At 40.7% G+C, this 25,656-nt stretch overlaps 1 protein-coding gene across 1 annotated transcript in view; it reads left to right on the forward strand.

Annotated features, from left to right (window-relative positions):
* ARSB (arylsulfatase B) overlaps positions 1-25,656 on the forward strand; it is a gene marked incomplete at its 5' end in the record, with an annotated part of 208,355 nt that overhangs the window by 5,965 nt on the left and 176,734 nt on the right. Inside the window, 1 exon segment of the mRNA XM_027769959.1 lies at positions 25,519-25,656. Within this exon segment, the coding sequence (XP_027625760.1) occupies positions 25,519-25,656 (138 nt within the window).

Genomic DNA, 25,656 nt, shown 5'->3' on the forward strand with positions numbered 1-25,656 from the left:
AAATAAATAAAAGTAAAATAATAAAAAAAGAAAAACCTCTCAGTCCTGAGGGGAAAAGGGCGATGACCGATCTGGCTGCTTCTTGCTGAATGGGGACAAAGTTTCAGAGGTCAGGATTGGAGGAACTGCCCTGTATTTATTCCACAACTTTAGCTTTAGTTTTTTAAATATTATTGTGCTAGCACCAGCATCTACTGTTACATTTTCAAATCTGAAAGCACATTTAATTACGATATAAAACAAGACAGCAAAGTTGTTGGTGAGGACACAAGTCTGACTGCATTTTCCTATTTTTCAAAATTCTTTCCAGGAGGCCTGGAGGGAGTCATGTCCACAAACATTAACAGACCCTTTCCATAGGAGTCGTCCTACATCCTGTCCCTGCCATAATATCTTTGTGATATATATCAAGCCTCTTCATCTTTGTTAAAGTACATTCTTTTCTGATCTCAGCAACCTTCCTTTTTTAATCACCAACGTTAAAACTATAGAACCCACCTGTAACTTACATTCCATTCCTCATGTCCTGTCTTCTGGGGCCAGACTAATAGAAAAACTCTTCACTAAATTCCAAACTCTGTCTCTTGCTCACAAAATCTAATAAAAGAAACCCCTGTACCTGATCACCCCAAGTGCCTTCTCTCAGCGCCTAGGTCATTCATATTTTGCTTAGAAATAAACTACATTAATTATTATCTTTGCAGAGTTGGTTATTTACATCAGCACTAGCCTATTTTTATCAGTAGCCAGGTAACTTATTACTCTTTCACTTAAGATTTATAAGTGCAACATGAAATGTTGGCATCCTACAAACTCTTCTTTAATAAGCCAAGACAATTCAAAGCTATTTTATGGTTGAAGACAAACTTTGCCAGTGAAATAACAGGCTGAGGTGATCTGATAGAATTTTCTGGTCTGTAGTTTGCATTTACAGTCATTATACACCAGTTATTGTGGTGATTTGGGGAGTCTATCTAATTGGTCATCCTAAGCATGTAAAATGTCAAGAAAAGCAATTTTAGCTTTAATGAATCAAAATTTTTTAAAAAAATTATTTATTTATTCTTAATTTGACAGAGAGAGACAGAGACAGAGACAGAGAGAGAGAGAGAGAGAGAGAGAGAGAGAGAAAGAAGGGAAGTGAGAAAGCAAGCTACCAGGTCCAGGACTCGAACTGTAGTCAGCCATGTGAGAGTATCCAGTGCCTTAACCACCATGCCATCTGCTGGTCCCTATGAATCAAAATTTAAAAATGTGAAGAAAAACTTGCTTAAGACGTAAAGCCAGAAAAAAAAGGATTTTGTCCAAATAGTAGGTAGATACTAAAAACTCAAAAACAAACATGTACAGAGCTAAAATCTAATAATAAGTAGATTATAATTTTTTCAAGAAACATTTTTCTTCTTTCCATTCCCCCTTTTTACTAAATAAAAGCATAGTAAAACCGACTTATTTGCAAAAAAGATAAGTTTAGTCTTAATTTGGTCTGTTTTTTGCACAAAGTCCAATAAGAATACTAATCAATTTAGTTGGCTTTGTTGGAACCTTTTATAAGGAACTTCAGATTAGACTCTTTAAGAAACCTCCCAAGGCTACTGGGACCAGCAGTTAGCGAAATGGCTATGTCACTGAACTCCCATGTAGTCAACCCCGGTTCAAGTCCTGGACCTGGTGGCTTAAACTCACTCCTGGCACATGTGCGTGCGTGCCCAGGATCCTGAGAGGAGAATGGAGAAGAAGGGATTGTGGCATGGCTATCCCCTCCGGGGGGGTGATTTCTCGCTTTCGGTCTCTCTCTGTCTCTCTGGCGAATGCACACACCCTGCCATCCTGACTGTGCCTTTAAGTACCTGTACTTGGAAGTTTGAGGCCTGTCAGGAAGTTACATTCATTCTTTACTTACTGCCAGGCAGAACTGCTTGCTGTACCAGGCAATCTTCCCAGGAGCATCTGTTGGCTTTGTTGAAATCAACCTTAGCTTTCTGGTCGTATCTTCAGATACGACATGCCAGTCAAAGCCCTGGCAATAACCAGTGTTTCCAATTTCTGATGTAAGGCAACAAGTATTATTGAACTTATGCAAACAACCATACTGTCACAAAATAAGAATGCTCACCAATATTCTCCAATTCCAGGGGATCAGAAAGAAAAATTTTAACGAATTGCTGAACCTATCAACAGCTCAAGAAGACAAAACTTTTTAAATCTGGAAAACAAAGCATAGAAGGAATCAGTAATGTTTTAGTCAAAAGTCAAAAAATTCTATTTCACCGGTTCAGTCTCATGTAATTCATCTCTCTTTGCAATGTTATTGTGGTTCAATCTCTCCATTTAAATCCTGGAGAAAAAAAATATCCTGAAGGTTCAGAGATAGAATCTCAAAGTTATCAAAAAACCTATAATTAAGAGTACTTTATCGGGGGCCAGTAGGTGACTTGGTGACCAAGGCACTGGACTCCCACATGGCGAGCCACGGTTTGAGTCCAAACCTGGTGGCCTACCTTCTCACTATCCCTCTGTCTCTGCTCAAATAGAATAGTAACAATAATGATAAATAAACCTACATAAATAATTATTTAAAAAAAAAAGAGTACTTATCAGAGTCTTTTTTCTTTCTTTTTTTTTTTAAGAGGTTTTTGCTTTAGGGCGTGTGCACTCGCCAGACAGAGACAGACAGAGAGACAGAAGGTGAGAAATCACCCCCCAGGGGAGATGGCCATGCCACAATCCCTCCTCCTCCATTCTCCTCTCAGGATCTTGGGCACGCACGTACACACACCTGGCGTGAGTTTTAAGCCACCGGGTCCGGGACGCGAACCGCGGTCTACTACGTGGGAGTCAAGCGATGTAGCCATTACGCTAACTGCTGGACCCAGAATCTTTTCCACTAATTTCCTTAAAAGAGGCAACTTTTGGATTATAGCTTATTATAATGTTTTAGAAAGAGCATCAGAATAAAGCATTTAACTATAAACAACAAAACTTAAAATGGCCTTGGTTCAAGATCTGATTTTACCATTACCCAAAATAGACAAATTTGATCATTTCTGTGATGAGCTACATTAGAACTATTTAGCATTACAAGTATGACTAATAATACACTAATATATAACAGATATTTAAGAATCTCATACAATTTTGAAACATCCATTGACACAAATTTGTATACAGAGAGCTAAGCACCATTTCATATTTGACAGTATTTCCCATATAATTTCGACATGTCAGAAAGTCTAATCTGTCTTTCTCAGACATCCAAGGCCCTGTTAAGAATTTTCAAAAATTAGTTCCAGGTCAAAAAACAAACTGGAACTGAAATTTGACGTGGAATGTCTGTCGAATATCAAAGGTTTACAACGCTTGATTAAAACAGGATCAAAGTGACCAAAGTGTAATTGTAACCAAAGTGACAATTAAAAAATTTCAAACTATAGTCATAAAAAACCTGCTCTTTAATGGATTAGAATCAGACCTTTTAACTACAGTAGCTAGATAACCTGACTAAGACAGCAGAAGAATTCTTTTTTCTTTCTTATACTCAAAAAGTTTTTAAAAACTTTACTCATTTTTGTTAGCATTATATAAAAACAAAATAACTTTTAGTCTTTATCAGTGTTTTGAATAAATTTAGTCATTTCTAGTTAGTTTTACGTTAAGATTCCACATTTCCTTTTTTTCCAACTTTTTATACTTAGTTTTATCTATATTATTTCTTTTTCATTCACTTACTCTAAGACAAATTTTAAACATCTCCACATCAGACAATGCTCTTGACAAAAACACACCCTCACATCTATTTTCATTTCGTGTTCCCCAAAAACATCTTAATTTTCTCTGTATATTTTGAATACATAATTATGTCTCTAATTTCTAGCTTTGGTTACCATTATCCTGAAATCTTAACATCCATTTTATAATATCTAGAAATATTTTCTTACAACACAGTTGTTAACAGATTCAATTACATTTCAGACTTATGCCATGTAAAACAAGGTGTCAAAGTATATACAACACTTAAACTTAGAAATAACTCAAGCAATTCATTAATATAATTAATGTATTTAATTCCATTTGTTATTCTTAGTTTTTTTTTTTTTTTTTTTCCTCTTTAATGTGACCATCAGAGAGAAAGAGAGAGAAAGGGAAAGTGAGAAAGCAAGCCACCAGGTCTGGGACTTGAACCATGGTTGGCCATGTGGGAATCCAGCGCCCTATCCACCACACTACCTGCTGGCCCCATCATGCCTTTAAAATTTAAACTACTTGGAAAAATGTAAAAATGATGACAAGTTCAATTAAAAACATTTACTCCATTTACATTTACCCAGTTTATTTTTAATCATTATCTTTGAGCTACTTATGAAAAAACAAGGCTATTTAAGGTGCGTCCTTGAATTAAAGGAAAACCAAGGTAGCCCTACATCACCTAGTCTCATCTTAATCTAAAGACTGAATTACCAGACACAAGGGAGTTCTCCAAAATTTCCCCAGTTTTTCTGTAACCTAACTGTCCATGTGGCACTAAGAATGGCCATTTAAGACAGAAGCCATTTGGGCCCTTGATTCACATTTTGATGTTTTGAAGACATTTTGACTCATATTTTAACAATTCTAAATCAGCTTTATCAAAGATGTTACCCAAGTCACGTGAACTTGAATTGCATTTGAGCCTATTTTAACCTGTGAGCGTGCATTTAAATCAATTTGGTACCACATACAGACAAACATACTCATAAACACAACGTACCACACATGTGTACACACATATAATACAGAGTCAAAGAATTATAACTTATTTTTAGAATTTTAGCCGAGAGACTGTAAAACTCATTAGTTTGAAAGAACAGTATGAGTCAAACTGCATCACTACCCGGAACAAGTTAGTTTATCCTCACATACAGCTAAAATCTTCTATTCAATTCTAGAAGGCAGATTAGGAAATTTGCACGTTAAAGACACAAAGAATACTGACCAAAATGGATACCAAGAGAACATAAAATTGTAGAAATTTCTTGTACTATTTTACTAAGTACACAGATGGCATAGAAACTACTTAACAAATCCACTCAAATTAGACAGGTGGACTTGCTTGAAGAGTTCCTTGATTCATTTAGGAAGTTACTTCTCTTAACAAATTGCCATTTGCTGTCAGTTTGTCTGACTGAATCAGATATTTAAGACTTTTTTCTAAAGAAAACATGTAAAGGGAACCAGCAGTTAGCGTAATGGCTATGTCGCTGACTTCCACGTAGTCGACCGCGGTTCGTGTCCCGGACCCGGTGGCTTAAAACTCACGCCGGGTGTGTGTGCGTGCGTGCCCAAGATCCTGAGAGGAGAATGGAGAAGAAGGGATTGCGGCATGACCATCCCCCCTGGGGGGTGATTTCTCGCTTTCTGTCTCTATGTCTCTCTCTGTCTCTCTGGCGAGCGTACGCGCCCTATAGCAAAAACCTCTCCAAAAAAAAAAAAATAGCATGTAAAGAAAACAAAAAGTAAAGAAAGCCAATTTCATATGGTAATTAGCATACAGCCACAGATCAAATGTCCACTCACTGTATAAACATAACACTTGGTATCCCAAGAGCCAAAGTGATCTATGAGTTTAATGTAAAAGTACAGAGCTCCAGACTAGAGAGAAAACACACACACAAAAAAAAAGTCCGAAAGAGCTAATTGGAGTTAGTGAGAGATTCAGGGAAAAGGGGTTCAGTTGACTGAAACGTGGCCATAAAAAAATAGGATCCAAGAGAGAAACAGAAGCTTCAGAAATGGATGGCCAGCATATCATTTTCTAATTAGGCTGACGTATCTACAAGGGCTCTTTAAGAAAATTCTTTTCATATCTATCATCATTAGTGTTTAGCCAGGCAAACACCAAACATATCTAAATGTCCACACACAGATATGTGCACATACACATACACACTTTTATCATGTTTTAAATATAGAATAGAATTTAAACCAAGTTATAACTGAACTAAGAAAACAAGATCCAAATTACTTCCAAAGATGGGGGGGGGGGAAACAGCAAAACCTTGTCAGTGCAAAACCCGTGTTTAGTCCAGCTATACTTCAAGGCCTTTTCCACATAAGGCCCAAGACCCTTTACATCTTCTAGATGGGAAGTAGGTAACAGGTTGTTTATGTGAAAAAAGAGGAAGAGGGTTGCTAGTAGAGAGTACCCCAAACAATTTCCAAAGTATTACTTATGTTAGTTACAATAACGACCTAATTCAAAAAGCCTCTTCATGAGGAACAGAGTTCCCAAAGGGGGCATAGAATAGGGAACATCCTCCGGAATGATTCCCCCCCAAAATTCACTCCCACAAAAGGACTACGGAAGTAAAAGGCTCTTGTTGCCACACATAGTTCCTACCACTAACCAGCAACAAAGAACAGACAGCACAACCCCTTATGGATGGGACTTCTTATTAAGACTGAAGATTGAGAGCTTGACATATTTGGTACAAAAAGTGTGCTCTGTGAAATCTTACATGGCTTACATCCTCAGCTTTTTCAGGCTGATCACTTGTAAATCACTCTGAGATGTCAGGGATCAAGAAAGAAAGAACTGTTAGATCACAAATGAAGCTCTCAAAGACGTAAGAGAACAGAAGAACTTCATCCAATCTTTGCAAAGGACCCAAAGTAAAGTTAGTCCAGATAGGTGCTGGCCTGATGAAAACTGCAAGATAGGCGAGCCCATGGGGTCTAGCTTGAACAATGGGTTTCATGAGTTCTAGTGAGGTAGGAGACAGGGACCCTCAAAGTATAATTAGGGTGTGGGCCCAAAATGAAATTACAAAATGGCCAAGGTTTGAGATGGAACAAAACAGCTCTGCTGCTTGCTGTTTGAGAGGCCTCATGCAGAGGTGGCTCAGTGACTGACCTAGGCAGCCTGAGTTGACCCAGAACAAAGGCTTTTTCCAGGCACCACTGCCTGGAAAAGGATAAGATAATGGTTTTCATGGTCTAAAGACAAAGAATCTCCTCATCTTCACACCCATTCCAAAATTAGGAAAATAATCAGACCCACTCAGTATGTGCCCCTCTCCTCTGCACAAGCCCCACCTCGAACAAGTCCTGACAAAGCGCTTCCTGACCCAAATAAAATCTCCTTGCCACAGTTCTTCCTTGGCAATCCATTTTTGGGAAAGTCTCCTTTCTTGGGAGCTTCGTTTTCCCTTCCCTCCCCTTTAATAAACAGTACTTTGCCACAACTGCTCTTCTGTGTCCGCAACTCTAATTCTTCCTGAGTGTTGGACAAGAACCCATGTCTCACTGCAAGTGTAGGCCCAATCACCCTTGAACCCCCTCATTTCTGTGTCATTGGGCCTGTATTCTGCCCTCCTAAGGAAAAATGACACAGAAATAGAGACCATATCCAGGTGGGAAAAAAAAAAAAAAACCCAACAGGCAGAGTACACATGCCAGAAAAATAACATGCAAAATAATACTATGCAAAAAAAATACTATGCAAAATAATACCAGCAAATGGCTCAATGGCTACATAGATGGTCTCTCACATGGCCCACCGTGGTTTGAGTTGGTTTCAAAATCATGCTGGGCTCGTGTGTGCACACCCCAGATCCTGGGAAGAGAATGAAGGGACGGTAGCATGGCCATCCTTCTAGGGGGGTGATTGCGCACTGTCTCTGGCTATTTCTCTCTCTCTCCAGAGAGTGCACATGCCCTAAGGCAAAAACCTCTCAGAAAAACAAACGCAAAGAAAAACACTATGATCACAATACCCAGAGGCGGACTATTTCATACAAGTCCTTTTCTCCCATTAATCTTCATTTACAGAAGAAACTAAACAGTGATCTTTACCATCTATTGAACTGAGTTCCACCGAAAGCAGGAGTCCCACTGCTAAGAAATTCTTCCCATTTTTGCCAACTCGTCAGGTCCTGAGTTCTCTTGGCTGTGACTTCTGGAAGGGCAGAGCAGCTTTTGTTTATTCCGCTCACCACACCAAATCTATAGGGCCAAGGAAATTGCCCTAGGTTCACTGAAACACCACTGACACAGGAAAAGGAAAGGCACAGAGATAAAGGAAAAGGCACACCGAATTTACCTTATACCATTGCATGGGAAACATACAAACTGCTCCTTTAAGAAAGGCCAATCTACTGGAAGTTGTACACTCTGAAAGGCAAAGGGGGTCTGGAGTATGCTAAAAAAAAGATAGAGGGAGAGAATGCAAAGAACCTAGTCTTTCTAGGCCAGAGGTCACACTTCTAATCTCTTTTCCTGTTTTAAGGAAAAGCATCAGAAAAGACTATTTACATCTCAGTTGACCTTACTGATATAAATGAATCCACATTTCTTTTCATAGAGGGTTAGTGGGCAGAGCAGACCCTCTAAAATTCTAACCATGCTACTTTTATTTTTTCCCACAAAAATGACTAGAAAGTTAGTTACCTAATGTAAACACCCATTCTTGGTCCCCTGTTCCCTGGATCCTAGAGAATATTGGGGCCAGATAATGTTACATAAAGAGTTATCTTTTTTTCTCCCTTAGAATTAGAGTTCTAAGTTTCCAATTTGTCAACAGAAAAAAATAACCTACTGTAAAATTAATAATTAATGCGGTTTATTTCCAAGCCAAATATGAGTGACCTAGCCCTGGAGAAGAGGCATACATGCCTTTTCTTGGTCTGGCCCAAAAAGGTGGGACATGTAGAAGTGGGGGGGGGGCTTGTAGGTTGTAGGTGGGTTCCACAATCCTTAGGTTGGTGATTGGAAGGGAAGATCTGTGTCTTAGTTAAAGAAAGGCTTAATCTACATCTCAAGGAAAAGGGAAGTTCTGTGTCTTGGGAAGAGATAAGCAAAAGAATATACTGTAATTGGTTGAAATGTACATCTCAAAGATACTATGCCAGGAACAGGAGGTAGGAAGAATCCTGTTAATAGAAAATAAATGGTCTGTTAACGTTTGTGGCATGACTTCCCCAGACCCTTCTGAAAAGATTTTGGAAAAATAGGAAAAGTAGTCAGACTTCTGTCCACAAATTCTACAAAATATACCTTAAGGGCTACAAGATGGAACAGAGCTCTCTTTCAGTTTCCCATAACGATGTCCTATTCATGGCTGCTTCAAATAAAACGTAAAATCAAATGTACAAGTTAACAAATTTCCAAACGGTCTCCAAAGGGCATGATCACACCAAACAAAGGTTCTGTCAAAGTAGAAACCAAATATATACAGGGAAAGACAGAACTTGGTGTCATCACACTTGAGTTCCGCAACTTACCATACATCTACCAAATCCAATCCAATGCCACATTTCCTTCACCACAAAACTGATATCACCGTGGGTCAATGTGGGCACCTGGTTGGTGGCCAATCGCCCAGGACTGTCCCTGAGACAAGGTCCTCAGGCAGCTGGAGGATAAGTTCTGAGGGTAGCCATCGACCAAGGGCCACTGTACCTTGGGCGAGACGCCCATGCAGGCAGGACCTTTGTCCCATCTGGGTCACCAAGAAACTGTTACTGAACTCAAATCAGGTTCTCTCGCCCAAGCGCTATAAAACCAAACCATAGGCACACGGTGTGATGAAGGAAAGTCAGCTTTACTGCAAAGCAAAGAGAGCGGGCAGCTCATGCTGAAAAGACCCGGTCTCCCAGAGATGTTCCCCACATGTGTTTTTAAGGGCAAAATTAGGGGCAGAGATCCCAGGCACATGATCAGTTCAGTGATTGGTTTGAAAGGGCATGGTCATCTCATGGGCATTCTTGATTGGTGAGGCCTCAGATAATCAAATTTTTCTTCAGGTTTCTGGAGCCATTCAGCCTGGAGTCTTTGAACTCATAACCAGCAGTTTGCAGTCTATAAAATGTCTTACATATTGAAATGAAAACCTTATCTTTGCTTTAAGTGAGAGTTTGAGAGGTCAAATGGCCCTCATTCATGGTCCATGTTGGTCATTATCATAACCAAAGTCTGAAGACTTACTTCTTACTCTATATTTTACAGATAGAGAAATACTATCCTCCTATAAGTCACATGTATGACTGAAACCTACCTGTCATAATTCCTATCAAATCTTTCTCAGTCAATAGTCAATGGACCTTATATTTCAAGAACCTTAGAAAATACTTTAGGGGGTCCTTGCTCAGCTTCAAAATCCTTTAGTTTTTTTTTTTTTTTAATTTGTTTATTTATGTCATAAGAGAGAGACAGAGTGAGAAGATAAGCAGCCTCAACAGGGTCTCATGGCACAATCCCCCCAGCCTTTCCCAACCAGCCAGAATCATGAGTGCAGGTGCCTAAAGTGTACAAGTCAACCCAGGAACTGAACTCCAATCTTCCAGATGGCCTCCAGCACTGCAGAGCATTCTGTTACTGAAGCTGGGTCAGGAATTTCCATTTTTAGCCTACAAAAGTATTGAGTAAGGGGCCAGGTGGTGGTACAATGGTAACACAACTGGATCCACATGGCAAAGGTCCTGGATTCATATCCAGGAACTTACCTGAGCATGCTGGACCCATGTGCACCCATGATCCAGGCCAGCTGAGACTAGGGGTAGATCCCAGTGTAAATAGTCACTCATGGGTGCCTGTCTCTATCCCTCTAACTCTGTTTGCTTCTCTCATAGGGGAAATAAATAAACTGAAAAAAAAAAAAAGACTATTGACTGAGAAAGATTTGATAGGAATTATGACAGGTAGGTTTCAGTCATACATGTGACTTATAGGAGGATAGTATTTCTCTATCTGTAAAATATAGCGATTGGGCTGAACTCTAAGGCTCTTTCCAGTTCTAAATTTACTTCACTGTAAGGCTCTTGTGTCCATTAGGGCAAGTTTTTAACTTGCCAAATGCATATTATCATGGTAGAAAGAGATTAATTTTACCTAACACTATGGTAGAAAGATATTTAACCTTTCCCAAATTTGTACCTTACAAGTTGCACATGCTACTTATTCTGCCACAGTAAATGTACTCTTTTACATTTCTACTAGCATTGTATGTGGATTTCAATTTCCTCATATCTTTGCCAATACTTCCTATCTGTATTCTTGTTTATAGCCTTCTAGTCATCCTAGTGAATAAGAAATCATATCTCCTACAACCAGCAATTAGCCTAATGGCTATGTCGCTGACTATGTTGCTGAACTCCCGTGGTTTGAGTCTCAGACCCAGTGGCTTAAACTCACACTGGGTGCGTGTGTGTGTGTGTGCCCAAGATCCTGAGAAGAGAATGGGGCAGCAGGGATTGCCATATGGCCATCCCCCTTGGGGAATGATTTCTCACTTTCTGTCTCTCTCTCTTTCTGGCGAGTGCACGTGCCCTATAGCAAAAACCTCTCCAAAAAAAAAAGAAAGAAAAAGAAAAGAAAGTTCATAAGTAAGAAATCATATCTCCTGTGACTTTGATTTGTGTTTCCTAATGACTAATGATGTTGAGTATCTTTTCATACCTTAGTGACCAATTATATATCCTCTTTGGAGAGATGTCTACTGAGATTCATGGACTATTTTTAAATTAGGATATTTATATTTTTGTTGTTGAGCTATAAGAGTTTTTTAAAATGTATTCTGGATACAAAATCTTTAACACATATTTGATTCCCAAATATTTTCTCCCATTCTGTGGGTTGCCTTTTACTTGATAGTTCCTTTGGTGTGCAAAGTTTTGAATTTTGATATAGTACAATTGACCTATTTTTCTTTGGTGCTTATGCTTTTGGTGTCATACCTAAGACAACATTGTCTAATCCAAAACTACAGAAATTTACCTATATATTTTCTTCTTAGAGTTTTATAGTTGTAGCTCTTACATTTAGGTCTTTGCTCCATTTTAAGTTAATTTTTGTTATAACTTGAGATATGTGAATTTATGCCTGTCCAGTTGTTCTAGCACCCATTCGTTGAAAAGACTATTCTTTCCTTATTGATGTTCTTCACATCTTTTGTGAAGAGTCAATTGACCATAGATGTATAGATGTATTGTGAGAGTCACAAATTCTCATGTCTATCCTTGTGCTGGCTTTACATTATCTTGATTATTGTAGCTTTGAACTAGATTTCCAAATAGGAAAAGTATGAGTTCTTCATTTTGTTTTGTTATCGCTTTTCAAGATTATTTTGACTATTCTAGGGCTCTTGCATTTCCATGTGAATTTTAGGATCAACTCATTTATTTCTGTAAACGGGCAAGTAGAATTTTGATGGGGAGTACATTGATCCATAGATTTATTTGGGAAATATTATTACCTTAGCAATGTAATTCTTTTAATTAATGAACATATCTTTCCATTTATTTAGGTTTCCTTTCATTTTTTTCAATGATATGTTGTAGTTTCAGCATCCAAATTTTACACTCTTTTGTTAAATTATTTCTAATTATTTTATTATTATTATTATTATTATTATTTTAGGTTTTGCCATAGAGTATGTGTATTTGCCAGAGAGAGACAGCATTATTATTATTATTATTATTTTAGGTTTTGCCATAGAGTATGTGTACTTGCCAGAGAGACACAGAGAGAGGGAAAGTGAGAAATCACCTCCCAGGGGACTGACCATGCCACAATCCCTTTTCCTTTGGATTTGGGACATGAACCACAGTCGGCCATATGGAAATTCAGTACCTTAACCACCATGCCACTATTTTGTTACTTTTAATACTATTGTAAATTGAATTGGTTTCTTAATTTCATTTTTAATTGTTCATTGCTATTGTATAGAAATGTAACTGATATTTATATATTGATCTTCCTGCAATCTTTCTAATGTATTAGATTTTTTTAGATTTTTGTTTAGATTTTTGCCATAGGGCACTTGCACTCACCAGAGAGAAAGAGAGAGACAGAGAGAGACAGTGAGAGGGAAAATGAGAAGTCATCCCCTCAGTGGGGATGGCCATGCTACAATCTCTTCTCCATTCTCCTCTGGGGATTGTGGACACATACACACATGCCTGGCATGATTTTCAAGCTGCTAGGTCAGTGACTCAAACCGTGGTCAGCCATGTGGGGGTCCAGCACCGTAAGCACTATGCCACCTGCTGGTCCCTGAATGTATTAGTTTCAATAGTGTGGGTAGAGTTTGTAATCTTCAGAGTTTTTTGTGTCCAAGATCATGTCATCTGCAAATAAAAATAATTTTACTTCTTTACCAATCTGTATCCTTTTATTTTATTTTCTTGCCTGGTTGCCCTGGCTAGAACATCTAGTACAATGTTGAATTGAAGTGACAAAAGTGAACATCCTTGTCTTGTTCTTGATCTTAAAGGGAAAGTTTTCAGTTTATCACTATTGATTATGACTTATTATATCATTTTTACATTCAACAAATATTTACTGAGTGTTTAGTTATGCCAGGCATCATCTATTCTCTGAGGATCTCCTGGTGCTTATGGTCTGGTGGGAGTGGGGATGGGGAGGGGAGAAGTAGTGAGACAGAGGGGTGTGAAATAAATACGTATAAATAAATAAGATGAAATTAAATGACACACAATAAATCTGGGGAAGAAAACAGTAAGTAAAATGACAGTGACTCAGAAAGGTGTCACCAAGGAGGCGGTTTGAGCAGAGTATTAAATGAAGAGGAGTCAGTTCGTGCAAAGATCCTGGAAGGAGAGTTTAGATAGATAAAGAAAAAACAGAAGCAAAGGGCCTGAGGCTGGAGCGAGCTTGTTCTGAGAATGGGGATAAGGTAATGTGGCTGGAGCCCAGTAAATGAAGATGTCAAAAGTGTGCCAAGAGCCCAGAGAAGGAAGCTGGGTTTCCTGCTCACTTGTGATAAAATGCTAAAGCTTTCACCCTTTTTGTTTCTGTTTACATCGTAACATTACATTGAAGGTTATTCTGTACTAAAGAATGTTTCTTTTTAAAAACAATTATTTACTTAATTTTATTTATTATTATTGTTGTTGTTTTTAATTTGTTATAGGGCATGAGAGAGAGAGATTGAGAAAGCAAGCTGTTGGGTCTGGGACTCAAACCACATTTCTCGCTTTCTGTCTCTCTGTCTCTCTGTCTGGTGAGTGCACGCGCCCTATAGCGAAAATCTCTCCAAAATAAAAAAGAAATGAATGTGTTAAGCACTTTAACAGAGGAGCATTTCCTGAAAGAGTTAACTATCTTAATTAAACTACTTCAGATTTGCATGCCATTTCTAGTCTCCTTGCTTCCTTTTAAATAAATTAAAAAGAATAAAGGGCATTAAAAATTGTAGGCCTTAGTGGAAGCACTTCCTTCTGGGGAAAAAAGTAAAGAAAAGTAAGTTTGGTCCTTAGCTGGAAACATTCTTACCTTGGGGACTTAGGGGTCCATTCCACCAGAACTATCAACCTTGGCAGAGAATAGAAGCCCTGAAAGATAACTCCAAGGTTTCATTCTTAAGGGACCTGAGTCACATTTTTCTTAATCACATGGATAAGCAGACAAGACATTTTCATAGGTTTTCACTCACCCCTGAAGCAGAACCTTGGGCAGAAAATAGAGAAAAGAGGCTATGCAGAAGTATCACAGGTCATTTTGGACATTTGCTTCAGGTTTGCTTCAAGAACATGAATAGGCAAGCCTGATGGCCGCAGGCAGAGGAGAGCGTGGCAGTGGCATCCGGCAGTGATAAACATGGTGCTCTGCAAGGCAGACCCCCGTGGAAGGGTTCAGGTTTGCATTTGGAGACCTCCTTGGGTACACGAGGCACGTGATACCCATGGTCCAGAGCTGGGTGAAGCTAGGGGTGGATTGTAGGGTGGAGACCCTGTTGGGTATCTCTGTATTGTATCTCTGTCTCTTTCTGTGTCTCTCCTGCTCATGGAAGAAACAAATAGACTTTCAAACTTCCTGCTTATTTCTTCGTTGCCTTCAGTGTCCTGTCTTCTCCCCCATGTACTTGCCTCTCAGCCAGCACTTGTCACTGGTTGCCTCTCCCTAGACTCTGTGATTAACAATAGAGCAAAATGACACACAATAAATCTGGGGAAGAAAACAGTAAGTAAAATGACAGTGACTCAGAAAGGTGTCACCAAGGAGGCGGTTTGAGCAGAGTATTAAATGAAGAGGAGTCAGTTCGTGCAAAGATCCTGGAAGGAGAGTTTAGATAGATAAAGAAAAAACAGAAGCAAAGGGCCTGAGGCTGGAGCGAGCTTGTTCTGAGAATGGGGATAAGGTAATGTGGCTGGAGCCCAGTAAATGAAGATGTCAAAAGTGTGCCAAGAGCCCAGAGAAGGAAGCTGGGTTTCCTGCTCACTTGTGATAAAATGCTAAAGCTTTCACCCTTTTTGTTTCTGTTTACATCGTAACATTACATTGAAGGTTATTCTGTACTAAAGAATGTTTCTTTTTAAAAACAATTATTTACTTAATTTTATTTATTATTATTATAATTTTTTCCATTTTGCTACAGAGCACATGCACCAAGCAGAAGGAGTCAGAGAGAGAGAAAGAGAGAGAGAGCAAGCTGCCAGGTCTGGGATTCAAAACATGGTCAGTCATGTGGGATATAGCGAAAATCTCTCCAAAATAAAAAAGAAATGAATGTGTTAAGCACTTTAACAGAGGAGCATTTCCTGAAAGAGTTAACTATCTTAATTAAACTACTTCAGATTTGCATGCCATTTCTAGTCTCCTTGCTTCCTTTTAAATAAATTAAAAAGAATAAAGGGCATTAAAAATTGTAGGCCTTAGTGGAAGCACTTCCTTCTGGGGAAAAAAGTAAAGAAAAGTAAGTTTGGTCTTTAGCTGGAAACATTCTTACCTTGGGGACTTAGGGGTCCATTCCACCAGAACTATAAACCTTGGCAGAGAATAGAAGCCCTGAAAGATAACTCCAAGGTTTCATTCTTAAGGGACCTGAGTCACATTTTTCTTAATCACATGGATAAGCAGACAAGACATTTTCATAGGTTTTCACTCACCCCTGAAGCAGAACCTTGGGCAGAAAATAGAGAAAAGAGGCTATGCAGAAGTATCACAGGTCATTTTGGACATTTGCTTCAGGTTTGCTTCAAGAACATGAATAGGCAAGCCTGATGGCCGCAGGCAGAGGAGAGCGTGGCAGTGGCATCCGGCAGTGATAAACATGGTGCTCTGCAAGGCAGACCCCCGTGGAAGGGTTCAGGTTTGCATTTGGAGACCTCCTTGGGTACACGAGGCACGTGATACCCATGGTCCAGAGCTGGGTGAAGCTAGGGGTGGATTGTAGGGTGGAGACCCTGTTGGGTATCTCTGTATTGTATCTCTGTCTCTTTCTGTGTCTCTCCTGCTCATGGAAGAAACAAATAGACTTTCAAACTTCCTGCTTATTTCTTCGTTGCCTTCAGTGTCCTGTCTTCTCCCCCATGTACTTGCCTCTCAGCCAGCACTTGTCACTGGTTGCCTCTCCCTAGACTCTGTGATTAACAATAGAGCAAACAGGAGTGGAGAGCTGGAAGGAATGGGTGGAGGGCCTGGAGAAGTGTTCATGTCACAAGTTGGGAGCATTCACAGGATTCCCTGGCAAAGGTAATCCAAGGAGGGAGGGGTCAGAGGCCATAGGTACTGCTGAAGAGAAAGCTCTTGCTAGTTTTTAGTTTGTTTGTTTGTTTTCCTGTGCTCCCTCAGGGGAAGAAACAGAGTGCTTTGGCTCTACAGTGACAAGCAAGATGGCCCCCACTAAAACTCGACCAGGCTCAAGTGCAGGGAACCCTGGGTCTTTTGATTTTGCTAAAGCCAAGTGTCCTTCCTAAGCCCAGTCAGAGCCAAAAGGCATTTTCCCAGTAGGCAAGGGGAGTCTGAAGGCCTTGTGCTTCAAATATTGGAGATATTTTAAAGGAACAACCCCCCATGTTTTTTATCTTTTAGCTTCCAAGAAATTGGAAATGAGGACATGGAAAATAAATTTGGGGCTGGTGTTATCAGAGCAGGCAGGGGTGCTTGTTCCAAAGACATCAGGTTCAGGCTGCTCAGTGCTTTGATAAAGAGACAAAAGTTGGTTAATAAGAATTTATTTAGTGAGGCCCAAACTGAGGACAGAGCACACTGGAATCTGTAACTGTCCCTACTATACTGGACAGGATACAGAACTTACATAATGGGAAAGGTCAATGTACAGGGTAAGTTATTTATTGTCTTGGGTCAAAATGATCAGGGGGCCCGTCATTATCTTTGACAGGATCACAAGGAAACCGGCAGCTTCAGTGGGTAGCAATTACTGCTTGAGAGGCCGTTTTAGTTCTGGGAATCAGAGGCAGAGTGGAATGACCAGTTTCTGTAAAGATAAGCAGTGATTAACAAAACAGCAGAAGCTTATAGAGTCAGTTGAGAGAATTCTTTTTTTAAAGATTTTTGCCATAGGATCTGTGGCTCACTAGAGAGAGACAGAGACAATGAAAAGGAAAGGGAGAAATCCCCCCTTCCAGGGGGGATGGTCACATGGCAATCCCTTCTTCTCCATTCTCCTTGTGGGATTTTGGGTGCACACACATGCACCTGGTGTGGTTTTCAAGCTGCCGGCCCAAGACTCAAACCATGGTTGGCTGTGTAGGAATCCAACGCCTTAGTTACCATGTCACCTGCTGTCCTCCAGTTGAGTTAATTCTTAGATCTTGGTTTAGAAGTTAGTGGCTTTGTAGTGCTTGAACTGATAAAATCTTCTCAACTGATCAGTCATATGGGAGGGGGCTGCTGGAATCTTTCTTCTTCCTGGTATCTATAAAGACTCAGCAAGGTAATTAGTTAAGCATCAGGTTCTAATTATTGTGAAGGAGATCAAAGATTAGGTGCTGTAAGACTCATTGTGAAGTAAAATATACAAGCTAAAGACTAATTCTCCTAAGATATCAGGAGGAGAAGGGATTGTGGCATGGCCTTCCTCCTGGAAGGTGGTGGGTAGTTTCTTGCATTCTGTGTCTCCCTGTCTCTCTGGTGAGTGTATGTATCCTATAGCAACGATCTCTCAAAAAAAAAAAATGAGAAAGATTTAATCTATTAAGATAGATTCCAAGACTAAGTACAATATAGAGTCACTCTGGTCCTCTCGTGGCTTGGTTACAAGTGGAATAGGAACAATTGGCTTACTGTTTTTTCGTTGCTGACTGATTGATTGATGAGCACAGATCATTACTCCCAGGTCATTATCTTTTGTTTGCTCAATCATATCACCTTATTAAAACTTCTTTTTTCCTTAGCCTTTTTCATATTATTCTTCCTTTTCATTTTAGGCTTTCTGTTGGATTTATATTTAAATAGAGGAAGGCACTGGAACCATTTCTGTCTTGTTTATTCTTTTTTACAAATGACATCCCTTTGTGCGTTTAGTTAGAGATTTGCATTCTTTACTAATCAACATCAAAATAAATAGACCCTTAAAACTGTCAGTGACATCAGCCAGTTCTGCAGCCTGAGAACTGCAGGGCCAGGCCAGATGGCAGAACCAGGCTCCTCACACACATAATGTGTGTTCTGTAGCTCTTGGCTTCAGCAGCATGGGCAGCTGACTGCTTTTTAGAAGGCTTCAGGGGGGAGGCAGCAGATTTTCCACTATCCATTTGTTCTGTGGGGCATCTCTAGAAATAAACCCTGAGGTGTGCAAGTTGCACTTGACCGTGGTTCAGACCTGCAGTGTCTGAGCCAAGGTGCAGGCTGGAAATTCTGGACCCCTGGCTGCCCACCAGTATAGCCTGTGCTTGTGTTCTGGCCATGGAACTTTCCCCTAGGCAGTCTGGTGTGGATGATAGGGAGTAGAGCTCCCGTTTTTCAGAATTCTCAAGCACCCTAGCAGGAGGTGTTGTAGACATTCTTGGGTGCAAAGAGAGTGGGAGTTCATTGCACACAGACTGATCAGACAGGACCTCCCTCTGTTAACAGGATATGACCTCAACGCTGTTGAGGCCTGGAGAAAGAGCAGTGATTTGCTTGGCCCCTGGGAAAGTTTATTATGAGTCTAGCTGAAATATTGTCCTCTGTGCTCCCAAATAGATAACTGATAGGCAGCCTGGATTTCTTAAAGGGGTGTTTCTGATGTGGGCATGGCTGTCTTCCTTTCACCCAGCAGATTTGTTTTTCTCCGACAGTCTCATGAGACTATACTAGAAGTACCCCCTGGGTCTACAGAAGACAGAACGACTCCCTGGGTGAAATAAATTGTTACATGCAAGGTTCTGCCACAGTGGTGCAGGTGAATAGGCATCACTGTGTGGTAGCTGAGGCCACATGAGAGGCCCAGGGTTCAGTTCCCAGCCCAGTGTAAATAGGCTGGGCACAATGGCAGACATCGGTAATCCTAGCTAGCTGGAAGGCTGGGGCAGGAGGAAACCCATCAAAAATACTTCTCTCTCTCTCTCTCCTGCCTCTCCCTAATTTTCTGCCTTCCCTTATAAGGAAGAAAATTGTGTGTGTGTGTGTGTGTGTGTATGTGTGTGTGTGTGTGTGTGTGTACAAAAACTGGTAATCAAGGATTTATCATCAGGTATCTCAAGCAAAGAGCCCAGAACCGAGCCAGGCCCTTCACTGGATTTGCAGACCCTCTGCCTTTATGGAGGGAATCCTTTATAATCAAGTAAAACCTGAGCAGAACTCATTTTTCCAGAGAGGATCTGGTTATTGAAGAAGAGACAGCCACCCATGGTAGACAGGGAGGTAGCACCTTGGGACTTACATGTATTATAGGTAAGCACTACTCCATTCACAGCTGCTCTCTGGATATTGAAGATGGGTATTAGAATGGGGTTGTTTTAGACTCTGTTGTGTTTCTAAGGGCACCTTTTTTTTTTCTTCTCCCTCTTCCTGGTGCCCTGTGATGGTCCTGCCTCCTGAAGCATGACGAGGCTGTGCGGTTCTCTGCTGGGCGCTGGGTTGGAACCAGCTTGGCATTTGCCTGTTTACATTATAGCTGCCTACTTCAAATAGTGTCTGAACAGACCAAAAACGTGCTTTTGGCTGTCATCCAGAGTTTGGCTTCCACTTCCCAATCACTCCATAAAATTGCTCTGTCACATAAATTCCAGGAACTGCAAAGAACAAATTCCCTGCCCCATATGATTGTAGATAACGGAGGAAGCTTCAGCTGACCACCTGGCTTGGCGCCCATGGCTTAGGAACACCAATTCACAGGGCATTTCTTGGCAGTGCTTTCTACTGAGCAGAGCGAGTTCTCTGCGAGTGATAGATGAGCTTTCTACTCAAGGACGTTTGCACATAGCACTTATCTCCGCTGGGACTTTTGGGTTCCATAAAATATTATCTTTACACTTACCTTGCTTGGTGGCCAATTAATAGATATGAAGTTTTCAAACCTAGCCTAGAATCCATTTTCTATTGAGTAGACTTCTAATGTTCACCAGAGAAAGAGCCCTCCTTTGATGTGTGTGGGTACGTGAGCGCCCACATGCGTGCATGAATGTGTTTTGAAAATAATGTTTCCCTTTCCCAGCCTGGATATCATAACATCCTTATCACGTAGGGTCTCAGCTGGAAAGAGATGGCCCATTCAGGTTAGGATAATTGAGGGGGGGGTTATTTACAAAGGGACTGTGTGATGTGTGGGGGTGACACAAGGATAGTGCGGTGACCCATGGGAGCAGTTACTCCCCTAGCCCAGAGAAGAGGAAAGGAAGGGTGTTACCGAAGCAGAGGGGATGAGATGTAGACAGAGCATGACCTTCAGAGTGGCCTTCAGTGGAGAGACACATCTAGCCCGGCCAACACATCCTGGCTCCTGAGCAGGCTCTTCCTTCCCTCTCATCTCCAGTCAGGGCTACTTATTGGCCAGACCCAACAGAAACCAGAAGGCTCACGAGTTCTTTGACCTGTCCTCATAGATCTGCCTGCCAGGGTAGAGAGCAGGCTGAGATGGTGGAGTGGGTTTGGAGGGCAAATGAATGGCATCTGACACATATCCCAAAGAGGAGAGGCATACAAATCTCAATAGAAAACATAAACTCACTTTTATTTTTAAATGGCTTTATTGAGGTATGATTGACATATAATAAGCTGCACAAACTTAGACTATACATTGAGTAAGTTTTGTGATACACACACACACACACACACACACATATACATGAAACCATCTTCTTTATCAGCATAGTGAACTTATCTATCACCCTCAAAATAAACACAGTTTAATGTAATATGTAAGATAGTTCATATGGTTCCTTTAAGAGGGCAAGGGAAGAGATCACAATATCAAATAATAACAGGTACAGTTCCAAAAGTGTTGGTTCTGAAAAGATATACAAAAAATAAAATTCAAGATAACGCCAAAGCTTACAAGAAGGCTATTTAATAGTAGCTTAGAGGGGCCAGCAGGTGGCATAATGGTTACAGCACTGGACTCCCACATGGCTAACTGTAGTTCAAGATCCAGATCTAGCAGCTTTAAAATCACTCCAGGCACATGTGCATGCTTGCCCAAAATCCTAGGAGAAGAATGGAGGAGAAGAGATTGTGGCGTGACCATCTCTTCTTGGGGGTTGACTTCTCACTTTCTCTCTCTGTTTCTCTTCAGCAAGTTCACGCACCTAATGCAAAAACCTTTTAAAAAAAAAAAGGTATCTTGTAATAAATTAGTTTAAAAAGATAATGAATTTGAAAGCTTTTCCACTTGGTACATGCTATTGCAAAATATTTAAACAAAATTGTGACTGTATCTGGTCTGAGTAGTTAATATTTGGATCTGAGAACATTGGCGATAATAAGGATTTTGTTAGTACCAGCAGAACTGTAGATCGGTAGTCCACTACACACTGCACAGGAAGTTCATCTGCCCCTGGCATGCTCCCAGCCAGGCCCAGGCATGTGTGTGTGCGCATGCGTGTGCCCTGGGTGAAGCCACCCCTGCTGCTGAAGAAGGCATACTGCGGTGTGGAGGAGAGGGAGTGGCATGTTAATGATTGACAGCAGTGCTCGTAATTCTCACTGTGACCATAGTTGAGTGTTTATCTGTATTTGCCATTTTATGTTACCTTTTATCTTCCCAGCAACCCCAGGAGGTAGATAATAGTCTCTTCTTTTACAGACGAGGAACTTGAGCTTAACTTAACCAAAGTTTTTGATGTTAGTAAGTTACTAAGTTACCGTCCAAGGTTACAGTTAGGAAGCGATAGAGCTGGGTTGAGATTTAATTCCTGAGCTTTATGCTGTTCTGCTTTAAATGATGAAGTGAGTAGATCACTCGCAAACACATGGTTTTCCATTTATTAGTAGCAAATTGCTTACGACCCACCTTACAGCTGATACAGCCATCCATACAGCCATCGGAGAGTCGTGGCCTGGGCACTCTCAGATGTGGGTGTCCCACAGCTCCCGTGCTAGGGAAGACTGGCACCTGGCACAGAGGTGAATATGAGACCCCAGCCTCACTTCCTACAAAGAGCTCCTCTCTGGCTGAGCAAGGACAGGGAGTGGGAGGTGTCAGGTTTTCAGGAAGGATGGGGCTGAGAAGGCTAGGAGGGAAGCCCTGAGGATACCGTGTTATGCCACAGTAGGGGTGCAGTGACACATCAGCAGCAGCACACAGCTCTGACAGGGCCATACTGGCTACTGTGCTGGTCTTTGAAACTTGGCAGGCAAGGTCAGCACTCAGGGCCTTTGCACTTTTGTAAGGTTTTTGCCATAGAGTGTGTGCACTTGCCAGAGACAGAAAGAAGGAAACTGAGAAGGCATCCCCGGGGTTAGCCATGTCACAATCCCGTCTCCATTCTTCTCATTCTGGGATTTTGTACAGGCACACATATACGCCCTGTGTGATTTTCAAGCTGCTGGGTGCAGGACTTGAACTCTTGTCGGCCATGTTGGAATCCAGTACCTCAACTGCCACACCACCTGCTGGCCCTGCCTTTGTACTTTTTTACTCTTAAGCCTGGATTGTTTTCTCCCATGATTTTTGGACACTCTCTCCTTTATTTTTATGACAGCTTAAACATCTCCTAAGAGAACCTTTCTTTTGCCACCATGTCTCACGTGAAACCTGTGTCACTGTCTCCCTCTGCTGCTTTACTTTTCCTCATAGCAGTGATCACTATCAGACTTCAGAGCCTCAGTCTCCAAACTCACTGGTCTTAAGCCCTCTGCACTCAATGAAAAATTGTTGAGAACTCCAAGGTGCATACATTTATGTGGGTTATACCAGTCAACATGTACCAAGTCAGAAATTAAACAAATTTAAAAGAGTTTTGTTCACTGAAAAATGGCAATAATAAAACCATTACATGTTAACATCTATAACTTGTGAGTAATACTTTTCTTTTCTTTTTTTTTTTGAGAGGTTTTTGCGCTCACCAAAAAGACAGAGAGAGAGAAAGAAAATCGAGAAATTACCCCCCCCCCGGGGGGTATGGCCATGCCACAATCCCTTCTCCTCCTTTTTCCTCTTGGCATCTTGGGCATGTGCGCACATGCACCCAGCATGAGTTTAAGCTGCCGGGTCCAGGACTTGAGCCACGGTCAACTACATGGGAGTCCAATGATATAGCCATTACGCCAACTGCTGGTCCCGAGAAATACTTGTATTTTAAAAAGATACATTAGTGTTCCCTTTTCCACAGTTCTGCTTTCTGTGGTTTTTGTTACCTGCTTCACAGTCAGCCATGGTTAACCATGGTCTGAAAATAGCTCAGTCCAGTATAAGATATTTAGAAAGAGAGAGAGGCCACATTCATATAAGTTTTTATAACATATTACAGCATATTGTGGGACCAGAAACGGTGTAATAGTTATGTTGCTGGACTCCCATGTAGTCGACTGTGGTTTGAGCCCTGGATCCAGTGATTTAAACTCACACCAGACACATGTGTGTGCGTGTATGCCCCAAATCCTGAAAGGAGAATGGCAGAAAAGGGATTGTGGCTTGGCCATCCCCCTTAGGGGGTGATTTATCACTTTCTGTCTCTCTGTCTCTCTCTGACTCTCCTGTGAGTGCATGTGCCCTATTTAAAAATCTTTCTCTCTAAAAAAAAAAAAAAAAAGCATATTGTTACAATTGTTCAAGTTTATTGTTATTATTGTTACTCTTACTGTGCCCAATTGAAACTTAATTCAACCTATTATAGATTAAACTTTATCACAGGTATGTCTGTGTACATCGCAGAAAACAGTGTATCTAGGGTTTAGTATTGTCCAGTGTCAGGCATCCACTGGGGGGTTTAGAGTGTATCCACACAAATAAGGAGGGATTCATGATTAAAGCAAAAAGGGTTGGCATTGTTTTACAGTTTTTGTACATATTTTCTATAAATGGAATATAGTCAGATTGTCACATCTGCTTCTGCATTCGGTGTGTTTCAATATATTGTTTTGGTAAAAGATGATAAAGAATCTGGTCTCATAAGATAGGGTAGTTAGAAAAGAGATGGCTATGGTTAAGGGGCCAGACTCCCACGTGGTTGACTGTGGTTTGAGGCCTGGACCCGATAGCCTGAAAATATTATTGGGCACACGTGCATGCACGCCCCAAATCCTGAGAGGATAATGGAGGAGAAGGGGTTGCTGTGTGGCCATGCTACCGGTGGGTGATTTCTCACTTTCCCTCTCACTATCTCTCTCTGATGAGTGCACACACTCTATGGAAAAAACTTAAAAAAACAAAAGGGATGGATATTTTAATAGTCTTTTCAGGTAATTGTGGACATCCTATTTTACTATTACACTAAAATTCAACAACTGGCTCTTTTCTTCTTCTCTCTTTATTTTTATTTATTTATTCATTTTTTGGTCAGGTGGTACATTCACTCACCAGAGAGAGGCAGAAAGGGAGAGAGCATCCTGTAATGGAACTTGGTCAGGCTGTAGTTCCTAATTCCTTCTCCATTGCTCCATCCTGTTAGGACTTTGGGCACGCACACATGCCAGGCACGTTTTCAAGCACGGAGGCCAGAATTTGAACAACACGGTTAGCCATGTGAGATCCAGCTTCCTTAACCACCAGGCCATGGGTCTGTTTTGATACATTGTTTTGGTAAAAGATGATGACCTAATGGTCATTTCTCAAGGGTCAGTTGTTGTATGGGTCTTGCAGCTTGGGAGTATATGCATGAGCCACACCCAGTCAGCACTCAGAGGCTGCTTCTTTGTTTGTTTATTTGTTCTTAAGGAAAAATGGATCACTGTCTTCTGAGATTATGATTTACATGAATGCAAACCTTTAGTTTCATTATACTGCTAAAAAAATTACCTGAGTTTTCAAAGATAACAGAAACACCTTTTGATCAAATACTAACTTTTCATGTGCACAGAAATGGGGCTAGATTTTCCTTAATAGATCCACACCTCATATTAGTGTGTCATCTTTTTGGGGGTGGGAAGTGACAACTCAGTTAATGGTTTTTAACATAGTGCCTTGATAAACATTTGTTAAAAATATCAATCGTTTGTTGGAATGCTCCTATTGCGATCTTGCTTATGTACCTTACCTTGTTGGAAGTGAGTAAACTGCCTTTCAGAATTATCCTTCAGCCACTACAGGCATAGAGTTAAATATCCAAGTCAACAGACATGTCCAGTAAAAGCAGCAGTGACTTTATGTGTTCACAGCATTTTGATAGGATTAACCCATAACTTTATGTTTATCTCTTTAAGATCCATACAGGCTTACAACATCAAATAATCTGGCCCTGTCAGCCCAGCTGTGTTCCTCTGGATGAAAAACTCCTGCCCCAGCTTCTCAAAGAAGCAGGCTACAGTACCCATATGGTCGGGAAATGGCACCTGGGAATG

The sequence above is a fragment of the Tupaia chinensis genome, unplaced genomic scaffold (genome assembly GCF_000334495.1).
Source record: "Tupaia chinensis unplaced genomic scaffold, TupChi_1.0 Scaffold000099_1, whole genome shotgun sequence".
Taxonomy (NCBI): domain Eukaryota; kingdom Metazoa; phylum Chordata; class Mammalia; order Scandentia; family Tupaiidae; genus Tupaia; species Tupaia belangeri.